At 47.9% G+C, this 23053-nt stretch overlaps 1 protein-coding gene across 3 annotated transcripts in view; it reads right to left on the minus strand.

The window, feature by feature from the left end:
* Positions 1-23053, minus strand: part of BCAS1 (brain enriched myelin associated protein 1) — a 98621-nt gene that overhangs the window by 61404 nt on the left and 14164 nt on the right. For all 3 annotated transcript variants that reach the window (XM_061127535.1, XM_061127537.1, XM_061127534.1), the window contains 2 exons: positions 22595-22673; positions 4788-5359 (listed from right to left, as the gene is read on the minus strand). In XM_061127535.1, coding sequence (XP_060983518.1) covers positions 4788-5359; positions 22595-22673 — 651 coding nt within the window. The remainder of the gene's footprint in view (positions 1-4787; positions 5360-22594; positions 22674-23053) is intronic.

The raw sequence follows: 23053 nt of genomic DNA on the forward strand, positions 1-23053 counted from the left end.
AATACCCCCCAAATACTAGAGGAATTCATGTCCTCAGAAACCACCCAGGATGGGGAACATCTGATCAGCTTCATGGAGAATTTGGCCCTTGAAGGTAAAGTAAATTTCTGATAAACGGAGAGAGAAGGAGATGAAGGCAGAGAGAGGCCTGGGGAGCAGATGGTGTCTGCACATGTGATCTGTTGGCAATTTTGACCAGATAAATTTAAGGCAATAGGAGAAAATACAGTTAGGAAGACAGACAGAAGAGAGCTAATAGAGACCTTGAATGTCACACTAAGAAACTGAGGCTCGTGTGTATAAGCACTGAAGTTCTATTCTTTCTAAAATAATTTCACTATTTCTGCATCTTTTTTTTTACAACCCACATTAGGACATAGGCCTTAGCTTATGCAGATTTAAAGTTAGATTCAACTGTGCTATCTCTGCAAGTTTTAGTTGAAGACTATGGAAGGGAAGAGTAAAAAGACTAAAACTGTGAAGTAATAGGAAGAAAAACTATGGCGGTAGTTAAATTTTATTTTTCTCAGAATTCAATATTTCTGTGTCAAGTACTTCAAAGACTTAGCTTTCACAGGTGTGAATACTGTAAAAATGTGTTGATATGATTATTGCCCCCATTGTACAGATGAAGAAACTGAGGCTCAGAGTAGCTGTGTAACTTGCCAAGGTCGCACAGCCAGTAGGTGACAGAGGCAGACTTGAAACCCATGTAACCTGACATCGATGCTTATGTGTTGGTTCTCTACCTTATACCACCTAGGGAAGGCCTCTGGAGACCCTGGTTCTTCCATTCCAATTCCACCGCTAAAAAGCAGGGCTGTAAGATGGAGTTGCCATTAACTGAGATGAGAAGCCTATGGATTAAATGAGTAGGTGTTTTGTTGTCATCGTTGTGGGGTGTGGATGAAGAGTTCCGTTTGGGACATATTGAGATTGAGATGATCAGCACATCTCTTAATATCTGCAGCTTAATATCTGATGCTCTCTTAACATCTGTAGCCTGGACGAATTTGTGCATCAGTGCCTTTATCACAACCTCCCTTGAAAATGTGTGTCTCCTACTACATTATACAATCCTTGAAGGTCCAGGACCATAATTTTTCATTTAGATGCCTTGCACAAATTTGGTGTTTAAATAACAACTGCAAAATTTACTTCAACTTTAAAAGAAAAAGAATATCCTTGTTTAAATCTCCTGAATCTGTTGGCAACACTTAAAACATCTCCTCTACCCCCAACACAAAGACACCTCTGGAATTGCCAGTGACAACAGAAATTTAATGTTTTTCTTTTTTTAACCAAAAAAGGTCAAGTTTTCATGATGTGATCAGTGTTGAGGGGAATGAAGCTCCTAAATAAATGCTTATCTTGAAGTTCTGGTTCAATTGTTGGGGAGTGGAGAAAAAAAAAAAAAAGCCTCCCTGCCAACATGTTGGTTTGTGTGAATCACAGCTCAGTGAAACCTTTCAGACATATAATTTATCTTTTCTTTGGCCTATGTAGTAAATGCTTCATTTGTTCATGAATTCTGGCCTTGTTTTAATTATGCTATGCTCTGAATGTAGTGTTATGAGGCACAAAAATAAGATTGTCATTCTGAAAACACAGAAGATTTGTGTGTTTCCCCTAGAATGAAATGGTGGTATCTTTTTCCCAGTTCACAGCTCTGTGGGTTTGCGGTTAGAATTCCAATCCAGCAAGGAACACAGCAGTGAAACTGGGGGGAAGGGTTTGTGTGGTGGGCGGGGAGGGACAGCTGAGCCCAGGGCATAATTTACCCTCAGAATTCTGAATCAATACATTGATGGCCACGGATGCATAATGCGCTCTTCCCACCAAGAAAGCCATTGATTGAGAAGTTTTATTTCTGTTACTTTCTGTGGGCCGTCCTCTTTCATTCCACTTCCAAGACAATTGATTTTTCCTCCTAAATACAGGCTGTATGGCCAGGGAGCAGGTCAGAACTTTTAACAATCAGAAGGCTGTTCTGTTGTTGTTTAAAATCTTTGCAAATATATGTATCTGAATATCCACAAGTTTACAGACTAGCAGAGACATCAGCGTCTATTTCATAACTTTTCCATAGGCCAGTGCAGGTTTGATCCCTGAGTTGGGAAGATCTCCTGGAGGAGGGAATGGCAACCCACTCCAGTACTCTTGCCTGGGAAATCCCATGGACAGAGCAGCCTGGGGGCTACAGCCCATGGGGTCGCAAAGTTGGACATGACTGAGCATGCACGCAGGCAGACAGGCAGAGTGAGCCCTCCATATTTCAAATTCCAATGACACAACTAACCAAAAATGGAAATTTGCTGTGTAACAAACACAGATGCAAATTTCGTGGGTGAGTCTAAGGAAACCAATGCACTTAATTCCAAAAGAACGATAAGTGACCATTTTTAGATCTTCTGAGAGGTTACTGTAACTTCAAAATATCACCCACGGGCCTTGGTATATTAAATACCTGCCATGTTGCCAACACAGACCCCATCTCCTGAATCAAATTTGATTTTGGAACTCATTTCATTCCAACTGAGGTGCTGTCCCAAAGAGCGTGCAATTAAAAAAAAATAGAGTTGATAAAGCACAATTCTTAAACTTTGCTGCCCATTTTTTAGGATAGGAATGGATTGACTGCCTTAAGTTTTTATGGTTAAAGATGTTCAAGGGTCGGTTATCAGAGACGGAACTGGTTTACTTGACTACTTTGGGGATTTTTCTATTCAGAGATGGAATACTCAGTCCTTCATTCTCTTTCCATAGATGACGCAGTCTTTTCCCACCTTGGGCAATGGGCTGGCTTTGGATGCCCATGGAAATGAAACATGACCACGCAAAACTCAGAGCGGCCTGGGGAGCCCATGACCATTAACGGGACGGCCACAAGAGACCCCTGCTCAAAGTAAAACAGTAGGTAGTTTTTCAAATATTCATGAATACTGATGTCCTTGATCCAAGACAAGGACTCTGGGCTCCAGGTGCAAACATTTGACAGACGCCTCCCTGGGCCAACTAGACTGATTCTCCTCGAGTCTGGACAACTTCTCCCACACGTGGCCCCTCCCAGGCCCCCGCTAGAGCCCTGAGTGCTTGCATCATAACGGTGAGTTTTTTGTACCTCTTCCCTCACTAGACGGCAAACCCCCTGAGGCCAGCGACCTTCTCCTGCCCACCGCTGTGGTCGCGCCTCGCCTGTGTCTGGCAGCGTCGCACTCGGTAAAGATCTGATGTGGGCGTGCACGCTAAGTTGCTTCTGTCATATCCGACTCTGTTGACCCTTTGGACTGTAGCCTGCCAGCCTCCTCTGTCCACGGGCTTCTCCAGGCAGGAGTACTGGAGTGGGGTGCCATGCCCTCCTCCAGGGGACCTTCCCCACCCAGGGACTGAACCTGAGTCTCCTGCACTGCAGGCAGATTCTTTTACCGTCTGAGCCATCAGGAAAGGGCAAAGATTTGATGCCAGCATACATCTGAAAGACTCACTTTGAATTAAACAGATAGTTTATTCAGTAGGCTCCTGAACTGTTGCATTTGGGGAAGGGGGCATTTAAAGGGCAATTTTTCTAACTTTTGGAAGAAAATTGAAAAAGCAGCTCTTGGAATAAAAATTTACAGAAAGGACATGGATGCTGATAGCATGAGCCTAACATACGAACCTTATTTTCTTTCCCCAGCTCTGTCCAGGATTTTCAGCTATTGTCTAGTATTTACAATATAATTCTTGACACCACCTGGTGGTGTCAGATTAATGCGATACTTATTTTTCTGAAGAAAAATAACATCTGGACAGCGCCTGGCACATTGTAAATGCTAAATAAATGACAGTCAGCGTTACTGTTAGCAGCTTGGCAGGGATGCTAGCTGTCATTAAGACAATTATATTGACAACCACGTAATAATAATCAGCCCACCTAATTTTTTCCTGGCTCTAATCTCAACTAGAGATTCTTGACTCCCAAATTTTGAAAAATACTGTTGTTTAAAAATCCATTAGCTAGAGGAATAAGGGTCTTAAAATACAACGTATCTACTTTTATTTCCTTCTTCACTCAAAGAGTTCTTTTCTGGGTCCCCAATACAAACAAACTCTCAAAGTTAAAAGTAAATGCTCTTTTTTTAAGATCAAAAGAACTTGCCTTTCTTTGCACAGGAAAGAAAAGGACTAATTCGGATGCCTCTTAAAAGAAAAAAAAAATTCTTGTTTTTACAAAGGGACTACCCCAGTGTGTTGGAAAATAATTTGTACACAAAAGAGTTGGCCCAGAGTTGTAAAAGCCCTTTACGCACACTTTAGTGCAGAAGATAGTTAAAGATTAGCCCAGGCTATTAAAAGTAAGAAATGCAATGCATTGCCAAAAAAGCCCATAAACACACTGTATATGAAACCAGCTACTGAGACGGGTGGGTATTGCAGTCTGTTAGGAACCGTCTTTATTCTGCTAATGCCTTTCCTCCAGACTCCATGGATCATAAATGCGACCTGTCCAGCTCTGCCTTTGATAAATGGAGGGACGGATTCATCCGCATGTTAGTCACCTCCTCTTTTCTGTTACATAAAACAGATGCCAGAGCTGTTATTGTTCTTGCAACAGATGTTTCTGCCACAGAAACACGGGCAGGCACCGGCCACAATGTGCTGCCTGTTCGAGAGGGACCTACGGCCTGTCACCTTGTCAGGACCCCTCAGTGATGGCAGAGCAAGACGCGCGCGATCATCCCGGCCCGCAAGCACCCCCGGGCACCCCACCCCCCGAGCGTGCACTAAGAGCAAGGCGGATGTCTCACCGTCTCTGCAGGGCCATCCTCGGCCTGCGTGGGTAACCCAGGGACCTCGGCGGCGGGGCGAGGGCGCTCCGTGCTCTCAGCCTCCTGGGGGAGGTCCACGGGGGCTTTGTCCCGTCCCTTGTCCAGCTTGAAGAGTTTGTCCAAGAAGCCGGCGTCCTTGGGCTTGGTGGGGGCTGCTGCCCCGGCCGCAGACGGAGGCTGCTCCGGCCCAGGGCTGGCAGGGAGGCCCTCCGCCTGGGCCGGGGTCTGCCCCGGGGTTTTATCCGGGCCGGGCCCGGGTGCAGCTGCCAACGGAAGCGCCATGGGCTCACTCGGGCCTTTGTTTCCTGGAGCTTTATCGGAGCTGACATCAAGCCGCACGGACCCGCTGGATGAATCCGTGGCTTGGTCTCCGGTACGCCCTGGTACAGGCCGAGAGAGTGTCAAGAAAAAACGAGATTTAGCAGCTGGTGCCCGGGGTTTGGCCTCCTTCCCAAGACTCTCGCCGTTGGCCTCCGCAGCCGCGCCGGTCTCCATTGTCTCGGGGGAAGAAGCGGCCACAGTATCCTCCCGGACGCCGGCTCCCAGATCGACTGTGAAAGCAAAACATGAACAGCGGTCATTCACCCCAGCGAGGACAGCGAGGGGCGCGGACGGACTCCCCGCCTTTCACACACAGAGGCGGGGAGACAGGCCGGGCCCCGCCAGGCCCTGGCCCCTCCGCGGGGCAGAGGTCAGCTGTCCTGGCATCTTCCGACCCAGGCGAGCGGAGGAAGCCAGGAGGAAAGGACCCGCCAGGGGCCGTGTGGGGGACGCTGACCGTCTGCTTTTACCTCCACGGGATCCTGGGAGAGGCAGGTCATCACGATGTCACCTGGGAGGCAGGCCGGCCGTCACGGGCTTAGGAGAAAAATCTCTGGCCTCAGCCTCCTGTCTGGGTCGGGAGAACTCTTTGCCGGGTCCACCTCGTGCCCCGCAGGGTGCTGGGCAGCACCCCACGGGACGCCCGGAGCACCCCGAGTAGGGACACCGGAAATGTCTCTGGGTGTTGCCAAAGGCACATTTGAGAAGCACAAAGCTGGACTGTCCATTTGACTCTGAGTTAGTGAGCTTTTCCGTGCCTCCGTTTCCTGGTAAAATGAGGAAAACAGTAGAACGTACCCCATCATTTTGTTACGGAGATTCCGTGGGTTAATATTCTCAAAGCACGTCAAGTGGTGCCTGGAATATAGCAAGTGCTCAATAAATGTCACCAACATCAGTTATCATCGTTACTGCTGAGGGAGAAAAGTGACGGCCAAGGACCTGGGCGTCCTCTCCCGGCCGCCCAGCAAGCAGGCTGCTTACAGGCCGAGGTCTGACTGCAGAGGTCACGCTCTCTGCATCTCACCCGCGTTAGCGTGACTGCCGAGAACACAGCAGATTTTAAAAAGGACTGCTCAGACGCTTCCGTTCTGACCTTTGGAGGTGCAGGCATCTACACAAGCAGGTGGGCTATACCCCGGCCACAAGACTGGATACGGGTTCTGCCTCCTCCAGGGAGGGGCTCTGCTTCCAGAATCCACCCGCTTCTGCTCTGAACTCTGCACAGACCAAATGGAACCGCCTCACGTTCTGGGTCGCTTTTATAAAGCAGTGCGCTATTTAGGAGGAAGATACACTACAAACTGGATATCACAGGTGAAGGTCAAGACTCTCGGGCTGCCCTGGCGGTCCAGTGGTTGACCAGTGCAGGGGACGCAGGTTCGACCCCTGACCTGGGAAGATCCCACAGGCCGCAAGGCAACCCCCAGGCTGCAGCCACTGAGGCCCGTGCGCCCTAGAGCCCGTGTTCTGCAACAAGAAGGGCCACGGCAGCGAGTCTGAGCCCCACTCCGAGGGAGCGGCCCCTGCCTGCCACAACCAGAGAAAGCATGAGTGTGCAGTGGCAAAGACCCAGGGCAGCCAAAATCAATCAATCTCTTTTAAAAGATCAAGATCCTCTACCCACAAGCTGTGTGACCTTGGGCAAGTCACTGCAAATCTCTGAATTTCTTTATATGTAAAATGGGGAAACAGAAGCTCCCTGGTAGAGTTGTGATGTTTCAAGAATAAAACATACAAAGAATCAGGAACCCTGCCTTTCCATAGTAGCTGATTAATAATTGACAGATAACTGTGACTGTGTAGTTTGGAGTCAACTGCGTCTTAATATCTGTAGGAAAATAGAAAGGGAAAGAAGAGATGCTAGCTAGGGCCTTCCATGGTGGTCCAGTGGCTAAGACTGCATGTTCCCACTGCAGGGGGGCGGGCTCCATCCCTGGTCAGGGAACCAGACACCACAGTGAAGGGATTCGCATGCGTCGTAACTACACAATGCCCCAACAAAGATCGAAGATCCCACATATTGCAACTAAGACCCGGAGCAGCCAAATAAGTAAATTATTGTCTTAAAAGAAGAGAACTGAGGTTTCTTTAGGTCACAGATCGCTCGTAAGTAGTGAGAGATACATACATCCATTAGCAATTATTTTTGCCAAGCTCTAGTGTCTCACTGCGTCTGAAGTCAAGAACAAACAGTAACGCAGACGGAGAGACACAGACAGCCTGCACCCCGCACTCCTGGGCCGATGGCGGCCTCCTCGTCAAGTTTTGAGGCGCAGAGAAGAGACGGCACAGAAGACCATTGACGAGCACCAGGGGCCCATCGTAAACTCAGACCTCAGGGAAATCACCCTGCATGAGCACTGGGTGTATCTTCTAGCCCATGGTTATCATTTCTCTATGGCCCTGGAATTCCTAATTGTGGTAAATATTGTACTCAGAAGAGAAGAGGGAGGGAGAACGGGGGAATGAGGAAGTGACGGATGGACGTGTCAGGATGCCAAGTAGGCACATCAAGCAGTCAAAGTGTCAGAGTGAATGTGAATGACTTGTGGGGCCGCCCCACGCAGGGAGAAAAGGAACCAGCTCACGAGAAAGGGGAGCCGAAGACTCAAAACAAGGGAGGGCTTTTCAAATGCCAAGATCATCAGCTGAGCTCTCTTGAGCTTTCTGCCTCTCTTCCTTGCTCTCTTAGCTAGTGATAAGTAAGAGCATTTTGGTCAGAGAAAGTTTGAAAAGTTTGAAAAAAAGTTTGAAAAAAAATCTTCACATAGACAGACTTTAAAAAAGTGCCAATGCATTGCTTTGATAAAGGATCCATTCCTTACACAAAGTACCTAGAGTAAACTTCAATGCACCAAGAGTTACAGCAGATGCCAGCCATAAGCACTGTATCAGAGGATGGGTTAGGTGTTTGGATAACTTGTGAGACTTAGGACTTCTTAGATAGGACAACGCATAACTACGGAGCTCTGCCCGCTCCCCAAACGTGGGTGAGCACATATCCAGTTCCATCACTTGGAGTTTCTACTTCTCTTGCTAAAATGCTCACCTCTCAGGAGGGCACATGACCTAAGCTGGACTAATAAAAATAAATCTTGTGATTTTTGCTGAACCTACTAGAACAGAATGGTGATCTTTGTGCTTGAGTAGGCAAGCCAGTAAGGGGGTAGGTCTGGAACTGGTGGCCTTGGCTATCACATTCGAGAGTGCTTGCCTGAGAATCAACACAGATGAAAGCCCCAAGAGGTTCATGGGTGCGTTTGGACAGCTGGATCCAGCTGTCCTTGAAGCTGGTTTACCATTCCACAGCCAGTACATCTTTGTTTTTTTGTTTTTCCACTCATTCCAGTTTTAAATTAAGTACATACTCTGTGACTTGGAGAGAATTTCAGCGACTTAGTCAGTACCTATTTCACTTGTTAATTAATAGCAATCAATCTTCTCCTTGAGACGTTGTCTCCAGGCTCTTCAAATATATCCAGGAGGCATTTAATATGGGATGAAGGGGAGGAAAGAAAATGAAATGCAGGAAAGTGGTTTGTAAGGAGCTGTATAGAAACAAACAAAAAACCTCACCAACACTTTGCTTTCTCAGTAAAAATGAAGGAAAAAAATTCACATGGGGAAAGATATTACAGTCACTTGAGACCTTGGATAAGCATAAAAAGCAAATGAATTATATTACGAAACATTAACTTACACATGCACAGTCTTTGTGAATGACTGGGAAGAAAACCCACTGGAGTTCCAGGTTTTATAGTCTTGCAAAGATGGGGATAACCTCCATGCCTTCCTCACATTATTATGGGAAGGATAAAAAGTTCCTTCTGGGTGACCAGAACTAAGCTTTTCATTCCTACGAAAACCTTGGGAGAAGTCCATCTGGAATCTGGTTTCAATAAAAGGTTTTCTCACAAAGCAGACAGATGACATACCAAAGAGATTTTACTTCCCCTGTAAAAAATGTGTAAGAGTTTAAGGAAAATAAAAAGAAATCAAGTAAGAATGCAAATGGAAGCTCCCAACTATTTAGGAGAGTTGAAAATTTTGATCTCCTTAGTGCAGAAAAGACATTTTGTAGTGTGTGTGTGTGTGTGTGTGTGTGTGAGTGTCTGTGTGTCTGTGTGTGTCTTACTTAAGAAAGTCATTTTATCTAAACACATGATGGAGAACTTATTCCCATGACACCCTGGTGTCGCTGAAAAGTACTTAGATTGTGGATCAGAGGAACGTGGGTTTAACTCTAAAAATGAAATATGTGGCCTGGACAAGTTCCTTTATATCATGTTTACTCAATTTTCTTTAAAAAAAAAATGGACAGGAAAATAATTGTCTTCTTCAAAAGGTAATTGGGAGGACTAAGCAACATGCTTCCTACAAGGTACTTAACATAGGTGGATATTTAATAAATACTATTTTTTTGGCTACATTTATATGGTATAATTACTATGCATTTCCTAAACAGAAGCCTAAGGAAAGGAGTCATTCCAATGAGTTAACCTATACACTTGGGGGGTCTGGACAGACTTTGAAATAGTAACGATATGTGCTTCCCTGTTGGCTCAGCGGTGAGGAATCCGCCTGTCGGTGCAGGAAGCTGAGTTCGGTCCCTGATCCAGGAAGACCCCACATGCTGAGCGGCAGCGAAGCCCGGTGTGTCACGACTGCTGAGCCCGAGGCCCGCGGCTCCTGAAGCCCGGGCCGAGCGCCCCCCACCCCCGCCCCCGGCCCCGGCTGCGCTGAGAAGCGCATGCGCCCAAGCTGGACGGCAGACCCCGCGGGCTGCAGCCAGAGAAACGCCGCTCCGCAGCAGCAAAGACCCCGCACAGCCAAAAACAAGTAAGTGCAATTTAAAGGGCGATGATACGAATTCACTGATCTTCAGAAATCTGAGAACCTGGGCCGTGGAAGGTTCAAGGATGCTTTTTCCAAGCCCCAAGTATTCTTAGTCAAGACAAACTGCTTCATCAGCGATCTGTTACCTATTTAAAACACACACACATACACAGTTCATATGCTGCTATTCAGAATTTCTGAGTAAGGGCTACCTTTTATTTGCTTTTTTCATGAGCCAAAGCTACAATCTTCACTTGATACAACTGTGAACACAATAGCTGATATTCATTGAATGCTTCCTGCATGTCAGGTGGTAAAGTGAACGCTGAATGTAACAAGAAATGTTTTGTTTCTGTATTACAGCAAACGCATGCCAGGTATCATGGTCCCTCCCATTTTACAGGCGTAGAAACTGCAGCTCTGAGAATAAAGTCACTTTAAAAAAAAACATTTGGCTGCACCAGCTCTTATTTGGGGCATGTGGGGTCTAGTTCCCTGACCAGGGGTTGAACCCCAGGGCCCCTGCATTGGGAGCCCGAATTCTTCACCACTGGGCCACCAGAGAAGTCCCTAGAATTCTTTTCTCTTAAGAACTCAGTATCCAAACATTTCCAGTGCTGAAGGTTAAAGAGCAAACTGGAAGCTGTCGTCGTAATTTTATTCATGAACGGAGTGTCCACTTAGGCCTCCCGCTCACACACCGTCATATGCGTCTCCACAGTGACCAGTCAGGAGAGAAGCCGAGAGGGAACACAGCGCGTGCTAATCGCAGAGGGAAACTGCAAACGATTGCGGACTTCACAGGGCCGTGTAAAGATCACACACAGGGTTACTGTCGGATGAGGACCCGAGGGAGTTAAAATAGCTCACAAAGGAGAAGGAAACGTAGATGATGACACAGTAAGTTCTTCAAAAGAGAACTCCAGTTGAATATCAAAGGATTACCACAGGCCCTGGGGCAGACGGTGAAGACCTCCGTTTTGCAAAAATGACCCCTCTGCGGTCAGGCTGCGGGAGTCAAATGACACTTCAAACAACCGTGGCTTTATGTGTTGTGTAAATGCGTTTGTTGTTTTAAAGATCTTGAAATGAGGATTCACGGGTCAGCTGCTTGTGGCTTGAAGGAAGATGTTAGATTTGAAACCTTCACCGAATGATCAGATTTCATGCTCTCCATCTCCATATTAACAGGGCAGGATGTCCTCTCCAAGAGAGTCTAGCAAAAGTAAAAGAAAGGAATGGGTTTGGGGGGCAGGCGGGGAGAATTCTCAACTGTCAGTTGGATACGACATGTCTGAACATTTGATGCTGAAAATGCTGGACTCAAACATTATGTGGGCAAAAGGTGACTTACCCTACACGCTCTCTTGAAAGCATCCTCTGAAGTCAGCCATCACTGTTAGTGACTGTGGGGGCCAGACTGCACCAGAGACTCTCAGCATTTCCCCTCCCTCTCTTCTTTTGTTTATTTTTATTTATTTCTGGCTGTGTTGGGTCTCCATTGCTCTGCAGGCTTCTCTGCAGTTGTGCTGAGCGGGGATGACTCCCTAGTTGCAGCCCACGAGCTTCTCTTGTTGCAGAGCCCAGGCCCCAGAGCCCAGGCTCAGCAGTTGCGGTGCACAGGCTTCGTTGTCCCGAGGCATGTGGGATACTCCTGGATCACGGACCAAACGCGTGTCTCCTGCACCGGCAGGCGGATTCGTCACCACCGTGCCGCCAGGGAAGCCCCCTCCCCCACTTGCATGCATCTCCTGTCAGTCATACGCTTATAAAAGTCTGGAACATGCAAAGATTACCTAAAAGCAGAACCAGTCTTTGCTCCAACATGAGCAAATACTGTCACTCAAAGACAGATGTTTTATTTTTTTCTCAATTTGCTAGTAACACACATTTAACATGTGCTTACCTCCCATGTGATTAATCTCTCAATGCTTCCCTTTCCCTGTCTCTGTCCCTCACCTTCATTGCAGTATAACGAATCTTTGCAGCCTGGTGTAGCTTATCAGACTTTGTTCACGCTCAGACAAATACATACAAGCATCCCAGATACAAGTACTTGGAGGCTGTATTTGTCCTTGTTGGTTTTTACAAATATAGAATTATATTAGATATGATTTTTGATTGCGTTTATGTATCATTGTTATGGATTGAATGTTTGTGTCCCCCAAAGTTCATATGCTGAAATCCTAACTTCCACTGTGATGGTACTAGGAGGTGGAGCTTTTGGGAGGCGATTAGGTTATGAGGATGGAGCCCGCATCAGTGGAATTAGTGCCCTTGTAAAGGAGGTCCTAGAGAGCTCTCTTCCCGCCTCCACCATGTGAGGATACAGTGAAGAGATGACTGACTGTGACCCAGGACCTTGTCCCTCCCCAGGCAGGGAATCTGCTGGCACCTTGAGCTGGGACTTCTCAGCCTCTAGAACCAGGAGAAGTAAACGGTTATTTTTTAAGCCTCCAAGTCTAAGCAGCCCAAATGGACTGAGATAACCTCAGTTCTCCCCTTCCTCAGTCAATATATCCCAAATCTACCTTATCTTTTCAAAATAGCTGCAAAATGTTCCTTAATATGAATATACCAAAGGACGTTTATGTCATTGGCTGATCAGTGAACATTTTGATAGTTTCCAAATAACTTTTTTTCCATGTTCATTACAAACAATGCTGGGGAAAACTTCTATGATCAAAAGTCCTAAGCTAGTGCTTTATCTGTATAGAATAGAGTTACAGATGTAGAATCACTGCACTCGAATTAACATGCATTTAATTTTTAAAAATAGACACTGCCAGATTAATTCCCGAAAAGAGGCTCCAGAGATTCACATTTTTGACAGCAATATGATACATGTCTCTCACCCCCAAGGGTGGCAGGGAAGAAAAACAGCAGGAACGCTGATCATGTATACCATATTAAACGCCTTTTAAATGGTAAAATTAAAAAAAAACCAAAGCTTACCAGGGAAAATCATACAGCACTGTCTTAATGCTCTCAGCTATCAGGACACGAACGCTAAACTCTGGAGATGGGAGGTGGGAGCAGGTTGAATTCAGCCCACACAGAACACTGCTAGACAGAGGCAATTACTAGTTGGGACACTGAGAATAGCTAGAGAGAAAGTAATATGAGACAAGGGGCCCAGAGGAAAAGGATGGGGAAAAGAGCCAAATCAGGAAGACTTTACAGGGACTTCTCCGGTGGCCCAGTGGTGAAGAATCCACCTGGCAAGGCAGAGGCCGTGGGTCCGATCCCTGGTTGGGGAACTAAGATCCCACATACCGCGGAGCCATGGAGCCCCAGCGCCCCAACTAGAGGATCCGTGGGCTGCTTGGCAAGGTCCCACGTGACGCAACAAAGGTCCCTTGTGCCACAGTTAAGATCCAACGCAGCCAAATAAATAGATAAATTCTTTAAAAAAGGAGACATATTCTCCAGAGTGGGAGATGCAAATGATCAATGAGCACACAGAAGATGCTCAATACCCTCAGTCATCAGGGAAAGGCAATCAAAACCACAAGGCGCTACCACCCCACACCCACCAAGGTACCCGTGATCAGAAAGACACTACAACCCAGGTGAACCTGGAAGACGTTACGATCAGTGAAAGGACCCGAATACAAAATGCCACCTGTGGTGTGGATCTCTGTATCTGAACTGTCAGGGGTAGGCAAATCCAGAGGCAGGAAGTGCATTCGCGGTTGCCGGGGTTGGGGAGGAGAGCTAGGGATTTACTGCTCGAGGCATTTCTTTGTTTGATGGAATTTCTGTGATGAAACGTGGAGTCAGACAGTGGAGGCGGCTGTACTACCTCATGGATACAGTAGAAAGAAACCACGTCGTATAATACACGTGAAAAGGGTGAATTATCTGGTATGTGAGTTATATCTCAATTTTGAAAATGCAGACCCTGTAGGAAGGAACACCAGCTCTGGGGTGGGCGGTAAACACCGAACTTGAACAGAGAATTCACAGTCAAGGCAGGTGACTTTCAAGCCAATGAGAAGAAACGGATGGGATACTTCTACAAAAACAGAAATTCTCCAGGAGAACTTCTGATGAGAAAAAGCGCTAAGAGGCTGAGAAGTATGAGATTTCTCAGAGAATGTGCCTGCTGCAAGGAGGGGCACGGAGGTGGGGCATCTGGCGGGCCGTTTTCAGAACTGTCTGTAACCGCTTGAGGCAGCGGCCTGATGCCGCAGGGTCTGTGTGGGTGGCGTGTCCAGCGGGGCTGCAGGGGGCAGAGCTGAGGGTAAGGAGACTGTCTGCTGAGGGAGATGTATCCAGAGAGATAGTGGAAGGGCAGAGAGGGCGGGCGCCCAGGAAACGCGCTGGAGCCCGGGTAAACGCCCGCAATCTCTGTGGTTCAGCTGCGTCCTTGGGAGTCAGCGTGGGCGGACACCAGGCCGGGCCAGGGGCCAGCCCGCGCCTCCTCCTCTTCGCCCAGAGTGGCCCCGACCTCCCAGAACCCCTGCAACTAGCGTGGTCTCGTGCCGTCCTGCTGGCCGGTGAGGTTTAAGTGGACGCCTGCTTGGGGCACGGGCTTCCGGCGAGGACCCTCCTTTCGTTCCCAATAAAGGGAGAAAAGCCAGCGGCGCGCGGTGGCCTTTCCTGCTTCTGGGTCGCATGGCCCCAGGACGGGACGTGTGGGTGGGGGCAGCCCGGAGCCGCCGTGCACATTTAGCACACGTGCCTGGTGTCTGATAAGGCTGGCGAGCTGCCGCACCGCACTAGGGACCCCCAGCCTCCTTTTCATAACGAAACGTGCTGTCTGCTCAGGGCTCTAGCGCCTGCAGAGGATCCACGAGGATCGAGGACTCGCCCTTCAGCTGCTTTTCCTGCTCGTCTCCTGGAGGGTCTGCTGTGTCACGGTTCATTAATCTGCCAGCGTCTGCAAGCTTTCTGTGCCTCTCAGAGCCTGGGCCAAACTCTAGGGTCACTGCAACAACGAATGCAATGTCCTGTTCTCAGGAACTTGCATCCAAGTGGGGGAAACGGATTTGAAAAGCCAGCCAACTGGGGCAAGACCATGAGTGCCAAGTCACAGACCTGTTTGCCCCCTTCCCAACCAGAGATGCTGGTCCCAGGTCTGTCCCTCCACCAGGTGTCCCATTTTTGGCGTTGGGTCTCCCAGCACACTTTGCCCAGCCATCCTGACTGGCTCCTCTTCTCACTCCTTATGGCACAGCATTATTGGCAGGCAGATCATTTACGCAAATCAGGATTTTCAATCCAGAAAGTATTCCATTTACTTCTTTTTAAAAAAGCAAAATTAGGCAATTTTTCTTTTTAGGATAAAACTGACTACAAACAAAAATGAAAGACTAATGTTTTTAGAAACTTCTTATCCAGGTGAGACAGAGACGGTCTTCTATTTGTGATAAATGACGGTTTATGACAGATAAATCATGCCTTAGTCTCTGCCATTCGTTAGGAGTGAGAACAGCTTTCTTAAAAGGGTGAACTGTTGTGATAAATGTGATAGAAAGAAATCAAAGAAGGAGGTAAATGAGGTACTTCTATTTCCCTAAAACTGATGAGGTTTTAGGTGTAAATACGCAGATGAAAAGTTTGGTCAGGCGATACAGCAGGGGAGAGGCCCGTGAGCAAGGACACTCATGACTGTGGACTCTGGCCGTGGTTTTTCCCTGTCTTGTTTATTTCCTCACACTTATCCTGTGCCAGCCACTCTATAGAGGTCATGTTATCATCGTTCCCATTTTCCAGGAGAGTCTCTGAAGGTACACGTTCCTTGCCAAGGTTACACAGCTGCAGTGACAGAGCCGGGCTTCCCAGGAGGCACTGGTGATAAAGGAGCCGCCTGCAAATGCAGGAGACAAGAGAGACGCAGGTTTGATCCCTGGGTTGGGAAGATCCCCTGGAGGAGGGCACAGCAGCCCGCTCCAGTATCCTTGGCTGGAGCATCCCAGGCGCAGAGGAGCCTGGCAGGCTGTGGTCCACGGGGTCACACAGAGTCAGACGCGACTGAAGCGGCTTAGCACGATGCGTGACAGAGCCGGCAGGCGGCCCGGGAGCCTCCGTGCGCTCCTATTAGTTTCTCGTTGCTGCGGTAACAAACTACCACCAGTTTTTGTGCCTTAAAACAACACAGGTATCTGACATCACAACCACCAGCGCCCTGACAGTGGACGGTTGCCATGGCAACAGCTGAAAGACTGTCTACAAGGCCTGAAAAGGCGGGCGGCCCCAGTCCTGGGCGTGTCACACCCCTGTTCTCAGGTGAGTCATGAATATTCCTCCCTCTCTTCACTCAGTTCCCTCCTGTTTGCCTTGACCTTCCATATATACATGGTGTCCCAATCCAAGTCAGGCTGAGAAGTTGATTTTTGAAATAAGTCCCTGCTTTTCCATTCTCTGGCCATTGGGTAAAACTTGCACTGTTTTAGGCTCAGCATCAGTTTCTTTTCTGATTGTGTGACTCTGAATGAAACAAGGACCTTCCCCACCGAGGAAGAGGGCCTCGGCCTGGCTAGGACCTAAGTGGGGATTCTGCCGTGCAGCTGCCAAGCCGTGTCTGACTTTTTAACCCCAAGAACCGCAGCGCACCAGGCTCCTCTGTCCCTCAGCATCTTCCAGAGTTTGCTCCAATTCACGTCCATCGAGTCGGTGGTGGCATCCAAACATCTCATCCTCTGTCGTCCCCTTCTCCGTTTGCCTTCAATCCCTCCCAGCATCAGGGTCTTTTCAAATGAGTCAGCTCTTCACATCAGGTGCCAAAGTACTGGAGTGTCAGCTTCAGCATCAGTCCTTCCAATGAACACCCAGGACTCATCTCCTTTAGGATGGACTGGTTGGATCTCCTTGCAGTCCCAGGGACTCTCAAGAGTCTTCTCCAACACCACAGTTCAAAAGCATCCATTCTTTGGCACTCAGCTTTCTTTATAGTCCAACTCTCACATCCATACATGACTACTGGAAAAACCATAGCTTTGACTAGACCGACCTTTGTCCGCAAAATGACGACTATACATCTCTTTGCCTACAACCAATTTGGTAATACACCCCCACACCTTTTTTTTTTTTTTTTTTTTTTGGTAATACCCCTCTTAAAAGGACCCTGTGGTTATACTGGGTCTACCTGAATAATCCAGGCTCAGCTCCCCACCTCAAGATCCTTAATTTAATCACATCACAAAACCTGCTTTTGACATGCAAAGTGACATATTCGCAGGCCCTGGAGATTCGGATGTGGACGTCTGGCCTCCCGTTCTGGCATGATAGTTTTGTACTTGATGTGGTTCATTCCTACTTCTGCACAGGGATGTACCATCGTGTGAATCTGCCCTAATTGACACAGCCACTCTACTGAAGGACACGCAGCTCTTTGGGAAGTACTTCCTTAGCGACTTTGGAATTCTAATCAACATGTATTGGAAAAAGAGAGGGAAGAACTGAAGAAACGAATTTAAACAACCACGTTTTGGCAGAGCAAACACATAGCCTCTGCCCCAAAAGTGCAAGAAACGGTGCAAGCAGCAAGTCACGGCGCACGTGGCTCTGGCGTCGTCACCAGCTTTCCCCGAAAGAAGACGTTCAAATGGAATCTGAAATTGGCAGCTGAAGCTGGAAATATAATATGGAAATAAAAATCAGGCATTTTGATTTTCTGAGATATTGTTATTGAAGATGAAGTATGATGCTAAACTTTGGCGAGAAGTCCCTTATCTACGTGACTTGTACTCCTTGATGTTGGTTTGATATCAAGATCTCTAGTCTCTTACCCTCACCAAGAAAAAATACTGTGCAAGATAAATTTATCTCTACAAGGCAACAGAAGGCAATTTCATGAATCAGTTTTAAAGAAGGGTTGTGCCTGATTGATCTCTCCCACAGTGTGTCTGGAAGACAAATAAGTAAAACACTGAAAAAGTACAAGGGATGCAAGAAAAAAAAGTTTCAAGGTTATATTTTAAACTTGCAAGAGCTATCTAGATGGAGCTAATACATTTAACTTCATACCCGAATGATGGCCTTTATTAACATTAAATCCAAAACAGAAAAATAAACGTTCCTCACATGTTGACCACATGTCAGACACTCTTCCAAGTACTGCAGGTATATCAACTCATTTAAGCTTTCCAACGATCTTCAAAGCTTTGTCCTACCGTCATTACGATTCCTGTTTTACAGATGTGAGACCAGAGAGGCTCAGCAACTCGCCTAAGGTCACAGAGCAAAGCCACGACTTGCATTCAGGATGCCGCTCCCTAACGCCTAGGCTGTGTGCTCAGGCACTGCTTCTCAATAGCTCTTCATGGGAGATGTCCCCGAGTGGCAGTGAATGTCTTTAACAGGAGAAAACGGGAAGGAAAGGTATAGGTAAAAAGAAGGAAAACGGTCACTCAGGGTCCCATTTATCTATTTTTCCAGTTACTTTTCTCTGTTGTTCAGTCGCTCAGTCATGCCCAACTCTTTGTGACTCCACGGACTGTAGCTCACCAGGCTGTCTGTCCATGGGATTTTTCAGGCAAGAGCCCTGGAGTGGGTTGCCATGTCCTCCTCCAGGGGATCTTCCCAACCCAGGGATTGAAGCTGGGTCTCCTGCTTTGGCAGGCAGACTCTTTACCACGGACCCACCAGGAGAGCCCGAGTTTCTCTATGTGCATACATACACACATGCACCAGATGGACACAAACATGCATCAAAAGGCATGGCCAGAGAATTTTGTCCAAAGGACAAAAAGAAAATCACCCACTTTTGTAGCCCTTTAAAAACTGCACTGAAAGTGATGATAACCCGGAGAAAACAGCACAAGGATGATAAGCTGCCTTCCCAGTTAAAACGGATAATCACTCCAAAGTGAGTTCCAGAGGGCGCATTGTCAGTGGAGGCAGGCGGAGGTTTTGGCTTCAGAGGATTTAAACTTGCTACAGATTCTTCAGTGGGTGCCGATGCAAGGCTGCATCATACGAAAGCTGGTGCAACCAACCCACGGGTCACTCAAACGAGATTTTTTTCCCTGTGTATGCAACACACTGTCCCAGATTGTTCCCTATATTTCTATTACCCATTTTCCTCTTCCCAGGAAGACCTGCCAATTATATGTATATTATATATTATAAAGTATATATATATACACATTGTGTATATATATATTATACATTATATATAACATATTATAATATATATTATATTATAATAATATAACATATATATAATATATATTATTTTATATATATATAAAGGAGCGGAGAGGAAAGTAAGGAAGGGGGGAGAAAAAAGGAGAGGGAGAGAACAAGAGAGGGAACTGTCTCGATTTCCAACGTTTTGTTCCCATGTTCTTCCTTCCGACACTCTCCTCACCCTTGTGCCCCATATTAAAAATAGGGTCCAAAAAAATAGAGGCATAACCTCAACAACAACAGTGATTGAATGACAACAAAGAAAACCATTTCCGTAGGACACATTACATTGTCAGGGCCTCTGGATCAGTCGAGAACTTCGACAGTCTGCACGTTATAAAAACGATACGACTCTGCTTTCCAAGTGTGTGCATCTCAGCAGCCAGCTTCACACCCCTCTCACCGAAGCTGCTGCTGCGGGTTCAGTCCATTCCACGCACATCAAAGCAGACATCTGACTCACAGGTTGAAAGGCAGGAAGAGACTTGTGACTTTATCTCATCCTGTGGTTGCCAATCCTGCCTGTGCCTCTGAACCCTCTAGAAAACGTTCAGCAGTTCAGACCCCCAGGGGCTCAAGAAGAGGGTATTCTGGAAAGATGGGACCTGGGCATCTACGCTTTTAATAAGCAACCTGGGTAAGATACTGGGACATCATATAATAAGAAATATATATTTGGTCTTCATCCCTGTTCCTGGCACAGAGCTCCTCAAACTCATATTTGAGTCAAGAAGATGACTTTTGTTATTGATGACAAGCCAGCCCCTTTTAACCACATCTGAGTTTATGTTAATGAGGTGACTTTGGAAAAGCCCCTCTAAGGATGGGGCCCCTGTTGCCAGAGAAACAAGACATGTGATCAGAGGGCTAGGATTTCAGCTTCACCACCCCAGCCAATCTTGCAGGAGGGGAGAGTGGCTGAAAACTGAGCTCCACCATCAATAGCCAGCGATTTAATCAAGCGCGCCTCCGAAATGAAGCCTTCACAAACGTCTCTGAAGAACAGGGTTCAGACTGCTTCTGGGTTGATGAGCAGGGGGAGGTTCTGGACCGTGGCTTGTCCAGAGAAAGCACGGACGCTCCCCTGCCCCCAGGGTCCCCTCCCCCGCCTCCCCATCACCTCCTCCATCGGCCGTCGTCGCTGAGTTGTATCCTCTTAGAATAAACTGGTGACCTAGTAAGGGGCTTCCCTGGTGGCTGAGCGTAAATAATCTGCCTGCCAATGCAGGAGACATGGGTGCAATCCCTGGGTCGGGAAGATCCCCTGGAGAAGGGAACGGCAACCCAGTCCAGTATTCTGGCCTGGGAAGTGCCATAGACAGGAGCCTGGGGGGCCTCAGTCCAGGGGGCCGCAGAGGACTGGACATGACTGGGCAGCGACCGTCTAGCAAGCACACTGCTCTCCAGTGCCCTGTGAGCCGTTCTGGCAAATGATTGCACCTGAGGGGGCAGTCGTGGGAACCTCTGGTCTGTGGCCGAGCAGGACAGACGTTGTGGGTAACCCGGGGACTCCCCACTTGCCATCGGCAACTTTAGTGGGAGGTAGTCTTATGATACTGAGCCCATAACTGGTGGGAGCCGATGCTAACTCTTGGTAAACGGTGTCAGAACTGAACCGAACTGTGGGACACCCAGCTGGTGTCACAGAACCCCTTGGTATGGAAAACCCACACAACTGCCGTCAGATGTGGTGTGAGCAGCAGAGCATGGACAGGGGAGACAGAGCACTTTCTTCTCTCACATGAGGAAATTCTAAAGCTTCTGGAAGCAGGGCTGTGATTCATCTCATTGTTCAGTGAAGCCCAGAGCTCATGCAAATGACAGCAGCCACAACCGTCATGGAGTCATAAAGCTAACACGTACGGAGCACTCACCACGGGCCACGGAAATGTGTGCTTTTATCATATCTGAGACTTAGCTTGTAGTCACTGTTTTTATCCCACTTCTGGGACAAGGAGGCCGAGGTTCAGAGAGGCTAAATAACTGGCTCAAGGTCACACAGCTGGTAGGTGGCAAAACCAGCAGTCTGATTCCAGAGTTCTTACCCTCAACCACTGGGATACCCTGACTCTTATAGAATTTATTGGTATTTTTACACAGTAGAACTCAGTCACTTCTGATGCTTGGAATTTATAGCCTTGTTGTTGTTTAGTCGCTCAGTCGTGTCCGATTCTGTGTGACCCCGTGGACTGTAGCCCACCAGGCTCCTGTCTATGGAATTTCCCAGGCAAGAATATTGGAGTGGATTGCCATTTCCTTCTCCAGGGATCTTCCTGACCCAGGGATCAAACCCGCATCTCCTGCCTCTCCTGCACTGGCAGATTCTTTACCACTGAGCCACCAGGGAAGCCCTAATAGCCTTATACTCCAGAATAAAATCAAATAGATAAGTACATTTTCCAGTTTCAACACTGCCCTCTGCTGTCTTCTATATTTCACTTGTTTCTTTGGAATTCCAAAGTGCTCGGTAATAAGTAAAATACTTGGCGAAGGATCACCTTGAGTCCTCTCAGCAATTCCATGAGATAGGTATCATTATCCCCACTTTACAGATGGGAAAACTGAGGCTTAGAAAGCCACATGACTTGCTCCAGGTCCCACAGCCAGTAAGTTGCAGGGCAGGGGTTTTAACTTTGGTCTGCTGGACTCCAAAGAGACCTGGCTCCCAGTGTTTCTATTCTGTTGCTTTTCACTTATTGCCGTAAATCCTCAGACTCTTCCAGACATCATACACACCCAAGAGAGACGAGCACTGTTAAGAGCTGAATTGCAGAGACGATGGAGTTCCCCGCGACCTCACTTGGAAACAGGGTCTCTGCAGAGGACCAAGTTAAGACGAGGCTGGGGCTGTGCCCAACCCCACGTCCCTGTGTCCGTACAAAAGGGAGAGGCTTGGACCCAGAGACAGATGCTCATAGAAGGAAGATGCTGGGAAACCAAGGAGGAGTGCTGCGTCAAAGCCAAAGAGTGTCTGAGGCCACCAGGAGTCAGAGCAGAGGCAGGGGACAGTCCTTTTTTTTTTAAAAAAGACTTTTTTGTTTGATGTGGACCAATTTTTTAAGTCTTTATTGAATTTGTTACAATATTGCTTCTGTTTTTTGTTTTGGTTTTTTGGTCATGAGGCATGGGGGAGTCTTAGCTCCCCGACCAGGGATGAACCTGCCACCTCTGTGTTGGAAGGTGAAGTCTTAACTACTGGACCACCAGGGAAGGCCCCAGGGAACGGATTTTTTCACACACAGATCTCTCAGACGATCCCGACCTTGCCTACACCCTGAGTTCCAACTTCCAGCCCCAACACGGTGAGACGGTACATTCCTGTTGCGTAAGCCGTCCGCCCTGCGGAGCTGCGTTTGCAGCCCCAGGAACGACACGCGTGCCTTCCACGCGGCTTCAGCGCCGGCATCTGTTTCGCCATCAGCAGGGCCAGCAGCCCTTCCCTGCCCGCGTCTCCACCCCCAGGATTAGCAGTCCGCCGGGACACTCACCTTCCTCGTAGGGTTGCACCGGGCGGGCGGATATCATGACCGGCAGGCCGTTTTGACCACACGCGTCTCCAGACGCGACCTGGAACAGAACGTGTGGCAGTATTAGCCAAGTCTTGGATGAGAAAAATCAGAAAAACTCAGGAAAGAAACTCAAGGCCACAGGGGCACCTCACAAAATAAAGTCTCCACTTCTAGAAACCACCCCGCTTTCTATCACGCCTCAGTGAAACGAAAACCCCGATCTAAAGCACTGGCTTCCCGGGCTGGCGAGAGCTCTGCATGGTCTATGCCTGCGTTCAGCCAGCCCCGCGAGCCCGGGCAGCACAGACCCCTCCGCAGAGGCGGGACTCCCGGGCAAACGGGGGCGCTGGTGCGACAGGCGAGGGGACCAAGAGCGTGACGGGCTGGGCGGTTAACCACAGCCCAGGGTCCCGCACGCGGGCACAGCCTCCAGGCCAC

This window comes from Dama dama, chromosome 23 (assembly GCF_033118175.1).
Source record: "Dama dama isolate Ldn47 chromosome 23, ASM3311817v1, whole genome shotgun sequence".
Classification (NCBI taxonomy): Eukaryota; Metazoa; Chordata; class Mammalia; order Artiodactyla; family Cervidae; genus Dama; species Dama dama.